Source organism: Euprymna scolopes, chromosome 3 (assembly GCF_053919585.1).
Source record: "Euprymna scolopes isolate OS-2025 chromosome 3, ASM5391958v1, whole genome shotgun sequence".
In the NCBI taxonomy this organism is placed as follows: domain Eukaryota; kingdom Metazoa; phylum Mollusca; class Cephalopoda; order Sepiida; family Sepiolidae; genus Euprymna; species Euprymna scolopes.
The window spans coordinates 155,601,862-155,613,073 of NC_136484.1; the positions used below are offsets into that span (position 1 = coordinate 155,601,862).

The 11,212-nt window shown below is 34.8% G+C and overlaps 1 protein-coding gene across 1 annotated transcript; it reads right to left on the minus strand.

Annotated features, from left to right (window-relative positions):
• Positions 1 to 2,341: 2,341 nt before the first annotated feature.
• Positions 2,342 to 6,901, minus strand: LOC145260021 (uncharacterized). The gene is made up of 2 exons (XM_080117998.1): positions 3,288 to 6,901; positions 2,342 to 3,160 (listed from the first exon to the last, which is right to left on the minus strand). Exons 1-2 carry the CDS (start codon positions 6,868 to 6,870, stop codon positions 2,829 to 2,831), a joined length of 3,915 nt encoding a protein of 1,304 aa, XP_079974124.1. The 5' UTR covers positions 6,871 to 6,901; the 3' UTR covers positions 2,342 to 2,828.
• Between the last annotated feature and the right edge of the window lie 4,311 nt (positions 6,902 to 11,212).

The window sequence follows — 11,212 nt, forward strand, 5'->3', positions numbered from 1 at the left end:
CTCCTTCTGAAGCCAAGCCTGAGTCTCTTTTGGACTTATGGGCCGACGCCGAGTCTTGCTGCCACACCCAGGGTCTGCCAGTGGCCACTTGATTGCATCAGGGGATCACCACACTCTTCAGCACATTCAGGTACACATTGGTGTTGACTTTCAAGCCAACTTCGGAGATGTGAGATTGCATGATGTGGCCCTCACTTGAAACCACAACAAAAACCATAACCGTAGCCGGAAACTTTGTTGAGCTGTGACCTCAAGCGTTAAACCGTCCGGATTTGCATTTTGAGGGGGCGAGCAATGGTCATGTTTTCATAACATGGATCGGTAAAGAGCATGAGTTGCACAGCGGCGCATCTCTGATCTCACTCGTTGAACATTGTGTAACTTTCAGGCATGATAGAAGGCTCCTATCACTTTTTAGATTTGTACATAACTTTCTAACTAGTAGATGGTCTGCAACAAAAAAAGAAAACCGGATTTCATCAAACGAAAATGGAATCATGTCGTCTTTTCTAGGGCAACATTTTTATCGTTCCACTCTGTATATTTATGTTAATATCATAAACCAGGTGAGTATTCCGTTCCCTTATTTTTAGGTAGCTAAGAGCATTTATATATTTATAAAAATTTTCAATATCAGATTATTTTTATAATTACATTTGGGATCTTATTTTTTAAAGCTAATGATATTAAATGTTATTTTATGTTAACTTTACTTAGAATATGAATTTCCGAGTATCAGAGTTCATCTTGGAATCTAGACAATAGTGTATACGTCCATAGAAAATTATAAGGGGTGCCACTCCATTCCAAGGATTACTCCACTTACTCTTGATCCTCCCCAAGTAATGATGAGTGTTTATTATCCAATATCATTTGCTGAGTGTTTGGCATCAAATACCATTTTTTTTAGTTTTTGGTATGACTCAACTGAGGTTGAACCCCGATATCCTACTCATTAGCCAAGACTCTTATCATGATGTCAAATGGGTCTGTCAAAAAATGAAATGATAAACAAATGCTCTAATTGATTAGTATAATTACCCCATTGTTTCACGAAATATATTACATGGAAACATAAATGAAGTGTCATATATCTATGGAATTGTTAATAAAAGTTAAAACATTTTGTGTGATTCAATCATATTTAGTACAAATAAACTTCAGTCTATACGTGACCTTTCTACCAATTTTCAGTTATAATATCCAGCAGTATTTCTTTTATCACCATTCAATGGTGTGCTCCAAATGTGCTTTTGTATATTGCAAACCACACCTGGATTTGACTAGTTACAGCTATGGTGTCCTTTTTCTGTTTATGAATCACCTGTGATCGTTTTGATAGACATTTTATTAATTTATTTTGAAAATTGACACAGAAACGGCATGAAGCAACTTGATGTAAGGAGCAAAAAATACTAATTTAATTCAAATATTAGCCAACGATAAGAGTTAGATTGATAAATTCCGACCTAGAAAACAGCATTTCTTCCGCCTTTACCAGAAACATCATTCATGGAGGAATGACAGGCAAAATAAGAGAAGCGATAATTACAAAGCGAACAAATCCATTTTCTACTCTCCTGGAGATAACCCCAGCGATAAAATCTGGTGTTTAAAGTCCAGTTAGTGTGAAGAACATTTTAGATCATATTTTCTACTAATGAGATGATCATCAAAGTGTGGTCCGATACTGGTTAAATGGTTCCGCATGTGAAGCTATCCCCGTCGCGGACTATTATCATTATCTTCTAGTTGTCAAAAATAATTAAATAAAAATGAATTCATTAAAAGGTTTATAAAAAAAAATGTTTGTTTCACAGCATGCTTTTTGTTGTCTTCGCAAAACTAACTTCCATTTGCTTCGTCTTAGTCATTTTCCGTTTCATTTAGATCTACTAGCTTATAAACTTACTGTTTACAGACTTTTTGAATACAAAATATGCGTTTACGAAACAAATACATCTACAAGACAATCGTATGGAAAACATACGTATGTTTCGACATAAAATAACTCAACAACGATGGTTGACATGTTGTAAAACCCAATAACTAACCAACCATTTGATTCATTTTATTCTCTGATCGCCGCCTTCTAGGCTATGGGCCCAAAGGTCAAAATCCCTCTAGATTTTTGATTCTGTGACCTCGGTTGGGGGTGGAAGAAAAAATGGTGTCAAATGAATGCCAATAGACTCCTGGACATCATATTTTTTTTCACAAGCACAAATGTTGCGCATTAATGAAAACGGCGGCCATATTTAAAGATGGCCGACAATCATCAAATAGAACATTATGACTTGCTTAAACCTTAGTAGCACACAAACCGATAACAATACAGACATCTAGTTTAGCACATTTTATTCCCAATTTATTTCTTCATCATTTAATACATAAATATTGGACTTAATATATTTACTATGCTTCAAAATAGGGAATATTTTTCTAAAAAAGCTTTTTTCAAACATCTTATTTGAAACAACTTCAATCTTTTCTGTGGATAACTAAAGAAATAGATTTACATTTTGATATTTCTCATGTAGAGACACCTATAGTCTACCAATATTATTAGTCATACAAATCTATTGCTATATTTTGTATGTAACAAGGTCGTTTAAACCTGAGGTAGAGCTGCGATTTTGTGTCATTTTTTATACACATCAACTTGGTAAAATATACAATGTTTGTCAATTTTCATTAAAAAGTATTTTTTTGAATCTATGAATAATAACACAGATTTAAAGGACAAAAAGGCATTTTTAATGAAAGTTAAACAAACAACATGTTAGTAAATAAGATCATATATGCTTTTATTTAAAACTGATCACTGCTTATGCCACTTCATCATCATCGTCGTCGTCATCACCATCATCAGTGTCATCATCATCATGTCCAATGTTTTTACTAATTTTATAACAAGAATCTCTTGCACACTTGCACATATCTGTGCATGGGACCCTGTTTTGGAGACATGTACAAATGTTAACGTCTTTACAATGATTTTTTTTACATTTGGCAGAGCAGTTAATTAAATCTATTAAACTGTCTGGAGCAGGAAGAAGATTCATCCAATGGATTACTAAATCTCCATTTTCTATCTTCCATCCATGACAATCAGGAGATGGTATATCAGGATTTGCATGGAGGCTCCTTTTATAGACACCTGAAAAAAGAAAGAAATTAACATTAATATTGAATAATTTTCATCCTTTCTAATAAGCAAATAACAATGAAACTCCATATATTTAATTTTTACATATAATTGGAAATTAAATATTTATAAAACGTACCTGCTTGATAGTTAGCTCGCTTGATGTGTTCACTCAGGGCATCTTGATTTGGAGGCATTGTGATTTCCAATTTTCTTTGGAATCTAAACATGTTGTATCTGGCTTCATTAACACTTGTGACATTTTGTTGGCCATACAACCTGCAAACAAACATTTCCAATGATTTTGCTGTGTCTGGTTTCACATAAAATTCATTACCAAGATCACTGAATGCGTAACAAAACTCATTCTCTCTCAGTAATAAACTAAGTGCTTTCTTTTTGCCCTTTCCGTAAAATGAACTGACACTATCACATCCTGTAAAACAATGTAGACCAATCAAGGCTTGACTGACAGACTCTCCAATGTTGTCTTTTATCATCTTGATGTCTATTGTTCGCAAATTTGTTCCTCTTCCTGTGTGGAAGTATAAATGTGCGGGAATAAGATTTTGTAAAGAAACTCCAATTACAAACACATCGGTATCAGGACTCATAATGATTACATCCGTACTAGTGTTGGCTGCAAAAGAAGCATGCAAATAAATCCGTGTATCAGCTTCTTCTTGTGAACTACAAAGTTTTGTCTCTTCTAACCGGATGACAATATCACTTGCCTCTTTTCCAGGTGAGAAGGAATGACATTTCTTGTTATGCGCCAAGAATACCTTCACTCCTCTAAGCTCTGATGTTGAAACATTAGACCATGTTTCATCCAAGAATTCTATTAAGGACTTTTTATTCTCTCCATTTGAAAGAAATTTCTTCCATTGCTGAGGAAGGAGCTGACCATGGATTCTTATCTGAGAGCTAGTAGCAGCTCTTTTATCCCTCTCGATATTTTTTATAGAGATCTGCTGGTATGTATCAGTAACAAAATGAATTTCTTTAGAATGATTCGATTTTGCCCTGTTCACTAAACTTTTCAAAATAACAAGAGCAAGATTAAGAAATGTTTTCTCTCCTTGTAATTTGTTCAAATTTAATTGGTGTATCAGCGACATACCATCCACTATATATATGCCACCTACTATAGGGTTCTCAACAATAGGATTGTTAGCATGGCTTTCTAAAGCATGAAGTAAGTTTGCTTTATTAGTTTTAACCAACGATCCATGTGAATTTGCAAGGGACAATGGTAATGGACCTAAGGAATATGACAGTAATTCTTGAAGATTAATGTTCCGGATTCTACCAATCACAACCAATCTTGCTAGGAGATTTCTATCTGCTTCCAAAGTGATATCCTTTCCGTGGACATGATGATTTGATTTTTTAGACATACTGGAGAATGTTTTTAAATTCATTCTTTTCATCGGGGCAAAAAAATCAACTTCTCCCGTTTGTAGACGCTGCCCACAGAAATTTTCAAATTCTGATTCGCCCCTTGCCTTAGCAAATTGCAGATCATTTTGAACATCTTGTGTCGCAACTAATCCTGATGCAATATGGATCAACTCAGCTGGTTCATACTCAAATGGATTAAACATACTGTTTACTGTGTCTATTATCTTTCCAATAGCAAGCTTATCATGTTTCATCCGACTGTGTAAAAGATCTGATCGTGTTCCACTTCGTTCTCCTTTGCCAGCCATAGTTTCACATTCATGGGTAATAGACCCTCTCGCATGATGGGACCATATCCACCTGTTGACGGCTCTCTTGTTTGTGCTGAAGCCTGTCATACCACCTTTTGTTTTTGAATCACGATTAGCAGTTTGTTCGATGGTTTGGTCACAAGGAATTTTAGCAAAGGCATTTGAGCTTCTTTGAACAGCAAAATCTCCTCCAATGCATTGTGTATATATCACTGGATGAGTATTAGCGAGATTAGACATCTCCAACCAGTAAACTGGAAGGTATCTGCTATAATTTACATGGTCATATGCAAACACCCAAGGTAACATCTGTCTAACACTTGCCAAGTGAAGTTCCCAGTTTGACTCTCGAATACCTCTAAGGAAAAGTAAAAGAATTTCTACAATGTCAATATAAGAACTCCAGAATGCAAAAGTTTGCTTTTTGTTGCCAACCTGTATAAATTCTTCATAGGATGATAGAAAACTTTGAAAATGTTCTCCCTTCAGAATTTCTTCATACTGAGGTCCTGGGAATGATTGTGACAAGGATGTCATTAAATGCTTCACTTTTTCTGCCTTTTCTTCAGGAATGCTGTTTAAATAGGTTGTCAAACGCATATGCTGCATTGCTTCGGCCACTAATTTATGGGCTCTAACTGCTCTGTTATAGTGTCTACCTGTGAAAACTCCATTTATTGAGCCTACAGCAACAACTTCTGATTCTATTAGAATATCTTGAAGCCCGGCATCACGAAAACGCTTTCCCAAACACCCAAGAAAGGACATTGCTGTATGAAAAGCACCAAGTCGAATCACCAATCTCTTCATGAAATATGGATTTCTCCATCTAATTAATTGTGCCTTTGAATAGATTGCTTGATCCATTACAATAACAAGAGACTCTAACTTGAGTTGATCTGCAATGTCAATGCTTTTTTTTAGAATTGTAAGGACTGTATCCATTTCTGTGGGGCTAACATCAATTACGGGTAAATAACCTATGGTAGATTTTGATGCAATCTCCCTTTTGCACAGGAGTTGGTTAAACCCAGTCCAAGATGGTAATATAATTTCACTGCCGAATTTTGTGATATAGTACGCTATATCAAGTTTTAGAGAATTTTGCAGAAATACACGATCTGAATGAAGTGAAACATGTTCAGCAAATGGTAGTGGGCCATCTTTTCTTCCACCGGTGTATGTAGCCAAATTTACTTCTGGTGGTTCCAATGTTCTTTTCCGTGTTCTTTTGAGTCCTTCTACTGCAATCTTAGATGCACACGGTTCGACTAACATATTTTGTATTATTATCCCAGTTGTGTTGTGTGTTGTTCCATGTCCAGATAAAGTTTCCTCACCAAAATCATTATTGTCCCAGACCAAAGTTGTTGGAATACCTGCCTGGATGGTGGATGGAATAGAATTTTCTCCACGATTGATTTCAAGTTCAGCTAGTGCTGTATCATGATTTAAAACCACCGAATGAGAAACACAATGTCCCAAACCATTCAATAAACCAATCACTTGGGCAGATCCAGACAGATGGCGTACAGCCATACCAAGTGATAAATGTTTTGGCATTAATGTACGTCCGTTAGAAGACAAAAATATAATGTCTTGTGAAATAGACAAAATCTTTCTATAGACGGATGCAGATATGTCCATTATTTTTTCTGTGCACAAATCTTCAGATGCCCCAACTATCCATGCAAGAAAGTTAAATAAAATATGGGGCACCATCTTTTCAGCCTCCTGCAAATTTAATGTTTCTGCTGTTGGCGGCCATAACGAAGGAGGTTTTACTTGTTGAATAATATTTCTCAGATCCATAGCTGTTATGTACAAGTTAGAAAGAGGATTTGGATCTGAGCGTACATGACTTGTTTGTTGGTTTGTGTCATTTTCTGACGACTCTGTTTCACTTGGAGTTGTGGTATGTGTTTCCTCATGGAGTACTGTTTTTTCCTCTACAAGAGAAGACACTGTAATGTCATTTACATACACGATGTCACCTTGTGATCTCATTTTAGGAGTGATGAAGCATAATTGAGGAAATTTTTTCATTGATCTTTGTTTTAAATATCCTGTTTTATATAAATGCGCATCAACTCCATGTGTTTCTTTAATCTGTTTGACAAACAAATCTTTCAATTTTTTAAGTCTCATGATTTCCTTGTTTTCGATAATCCTTGTTTGGACTAATTTCGCAAAGACCTCAAATGCTTTAGCATATGAAGTTTGCTCAGAGTGTTCGGTTTTGGTTGGTTTGGTTAAATATCGAGTGAAGTCACGGTAACATGAGTTATGATATTTCACTTCGATTGCTACACAATCTTTATTCCTTATTTGCATGAGGAGTGATTAATTTTCATTTTCTTCTGCTGCTCGTTTTAAATTAGCAGCTTCTATTGTCGAACATCTGACAAGTTTTTCCCTGTTTCTTTTGCCAGATCCTTTGCACACTATAGTTTTTACTTTTTGGCATAGTATGCAAACATCTGGTAAAATATGCTCTGATCTAGCTGGCAAAGATGGTCGATCAAAATTGGAACGAAGAACCCGTCTTTTTTTAGCTGGTGGATCATCATTTTCGGCAGTAGTCGCATCAATGTTTTCTTGAGATAGGGACCCTGTAAAAATAAATATATTTAGGAGTTTAATATGCATTTGAAATAACAAAGTATATGGAAAAGTTCAAATTAAAAATATCCAATCATTATTTCATAAATCCAAAACATTTCATTAAAAATTTAAGATTTTTTTTGTATAGTGCTGATAAAACTTCTGTGAAAAAATTGTATGTTATTAATTTACATTCTACAATTAAATCGTCTGGTGACTCATTATTAATCGGACCAAGGGATGTTTACAAAATCATGCAATATATTTATCATTGGAATTGGTAGGTAAATTCAATATGCAATGCACTTTATTTTACTAGTGAGTTACCACTTATCAAGGCTAAAAGCCACACGAGGATAAAGGTTAATGGAATAGATTGTCAAGTGACTGATTGTGGAAGTGCTAGAATCAAGAAATGGTACCATAGACAGTTGTATCTATATTTAGAATCATAAAAGAAATGAAACATTTCCAGATTAAAACCAATAGCTAAAATTATTGAAATTATGAAAACTGTTAAATAGTAACAGCATTTGGCTAAGAGCAAAGTGTACCCTTTATTCTGATAATACAGGTTATCTTTTGTTTCAGATTTGTGAAGGAGAAATCTTTCTAAACTGAGGCAATTGTAATTTTTGTTCCAATCAGAATACATTTTTGGTGAACTAAATTTTACCCACAATAAAACCCTGTTTTGTATCTATGTTCTCGTGGGGGAGGCAAGTAAATAGAAATAAACTCTAGTTTTTTTTTTTTTGTTTTCTTTACAAGTGAAATTTTCTAAAACAGATGCCAACTTTTATGTACATATTCAATTGTTTGAAAAGATATTAATGTAGATTAACACCCTCATTTAAATCGCTCCCTCCCCCGAGAAGAAAAAAGATTGTACAACTTAGAAGTTTACAAAAAAAAAAAAAATTAAAAATCAGTTAAATTGAATAAATATATTTTAGAATTTAGAGGTGTTGACCTTTTTTCTAGTGAAGATAAATTCTGTGCGTTTTTTTATTGGGAGAGGAGGGGGTAAATTACAATCTTGGCACTCAGACTTAGGGTTAATGGTAAAAAAAAAATTAACAATAGTCTCCAGGAAATGGAGGATGATTTTCCATTAAATTTATATACGAAATGTTACTCTAAATCCATTTTTTCCTACCATAAAATTTTTCATGCTGTTCAGTTCACACGTACTTGCCTAAGTGAATAGAGGGAGTATAAGAAAAATTGTCTCTTTCCAAATACGTATCAATAAAAATAAAAATTATTAAAAGCTTAAACTTACCTTCGAAAACGTTATCAGTATTCTTTTCTAGTTTTTTCTGAATTCTTTCAATTTTCTGATAATCCGTGAAACGTGCATAACAAGTTTGGTGAAACCCAATAGGTGGTATTTCAGTTGAATCACAGCTTAAGTCAAAGTTTTTCGCAATTTCTGCTTGTGGTCCATGTAAACCTTTCCATTTTTTAACATATTCTAAAAAGCGCGTCCATGTCTTCACTGAAAAAGATCTAACATTCAATGTTTTAGTTGGAAATATGCACATAACGCACTCTTTTTTGTCTTTGTTTACAAACATTTCTTCTTCACTGGAGGCAGCCATATTGAATTTTTAACTCGCACTACGATGATTGTGATTGGTAGATTGTAAGGAGTAAATAAAAGAAGTATTCTGAATGGCTACTTTTTTGTACGAAGGCAACTTAACAGTTAGCATTTTTTTGTGCATTAAAATTAAAATTATTTATTAATGCACCATAATCTTGCTTGTGAAATTTTTTTCCATGTTTCTTATGATTTTATACATATTATATCCAAAAATCATGCCCACCCCTTTTACATCTCATTAAAATTAAGAATTTTCACTCTGGGCCGACGGCCTATTCGTTTTTCTGGTCTAATGACACTAAACCAACGTAACGATCGAGTATGGGCGTAAGATATAAATTACAGATTTTAATAACTAAAGCTTAAATCTGGGACATAAGCAAACAGTGTTTATTGAAAAGAAACGACAAGGATAAAATGCGAAAACTTACAAGTGAAAAAGACCGAAAATATATTTGAAAATATATTCATATGCCATTAACACGGCTGGTTTGATCCCTATCTATATAAAGTTAGGTATTTTTATACGTTTATATATTTTGTATATAGGATTTTTAACATATCTGACGCTGGTAGCAGCAACGACAGCCGCATAATACATATGCAAATAACCGAGCCAGCATGCGATGTGACGTCGCGGCAGAGACAAAAGGAGACATAGACGAAGAAAGACGGAGAATTATGTGTTCAAGGGTTGCTTGGCCCGAAAATAACAGCGAGCGACACGTGGTAACAAGAGCGTCTTAAAAATGGCATGTCGACACGAGAAATGAATTATTTAAAGCAAAATGCAATGCGTTGCTAGAAATACCAGGAATAAACGTCTTTTATTAAAAACTGAAACAGCAAGTAGATTTTTTTTCTCTTCCTTTCTTGTTTCTTGGCGACGAAGTCTACATGTTAAGATATAACGTTAAAGATTCACTACTAAACTAATCAACGTATTATTATGAGATTTGGAACACAGTTGTTAGGTGTAAGTGTCCAAATGTGCGCTATATTTAGCTTAATTTAGTTTCATACAAAGGGATTAAAAGGGGGATGAAAGCCTTTCGTAAAAATTCAGATATCTCTGATTCTTTTTAAATTTTAGCAATCAGTATGAGGCATCAATTTTTGTTAGTCTTCTTCACCCCAAGCAAGGCATATTGCCATATGGACGTAATAGAATCATGTCTCACAGGAGGTTTTGGATAGTTGAATAGTGAGATGTCTGTTCACAGTACAGTAGACCCCCGGGATACGATGGGTTCGGGATTGTGTAGCCCCATGATATTGTGACCCCGGGATACGATGTTCCCGGGATACTCTTTTTTTCAGGTTACGATGCGCAATACGATATTTTCCGATGCTGGTTATGGTATTTTCCTCGCCTTACAGGCTACGAATCAATGCCGTAAATATTTCTCCTTGAGTGTGTATTAAATCCACACCCACTCGTCGCAACAGTGCTCCAACACACACACACACACACACACACACACATATATATATATATATATATATGTGTGTGTGTGTGTGTGTGTGTGCCATCAGCTGGAATCGAAACCAAAACATATAGCTCTCTAGCCTTAGTCATTAGTATTTAACCTGTTGTCAGATGGAAAAGAAATAGTTAAAAATTAACCGTCTATAATATATAAATGTGTATCTGTACATTCGTACAATGCCTTTAAATCGACTTACGTCTGCCAAGTTCCAAGTTTTTTTTTTTCGATTTTGACCCCAATGCAGCTACTTTTACGCGCTAAAAAATTATAAAACAATGGTCCAGAAAAAATGCAATCATTTGATACGCCTCGCGCCGATTTGCGACCTTGTGTCTCGGATGAGATGCACTTTGAAAAAAGAAGACAGTTATACACACACACAGTGAGTTTTATAAATTAGATTTCTCTTAGTATTTCTATCTGTCTGTTCCGCATTTTCTCAGATAATTACTTAGCTGATTAGGCTGACATTTTTTGTGGGCCTTTGTCGTGATAAGGTGCAACAAATGATGTATTATGGTATTCGTCTGATGCACAAGTAGGGATAAATAGGATTAGTCACCACAATACCAATATTTACTGTAGAACATTTATCAGAAACTACTCGGCCTCTCTGGCTGAAATTTTTTATGAACTTTTGCTATGA

Coding starts and splice junctions, on each gene's coding strand:
- LOC145260021 (XM_080117998.1), bottom strand. CDS start 6,870: ATGAGATCACAAGGTGACATCGTGTATGTAAATGACATTACAGTGTCT. Junction 3,161..3,287: donor GCGAGCTAACTATCAAGCAG/GTACGTTTTATA, acceptor TTCTTTTTTCAG/GTGTCTATAAAAGGAGCCTC.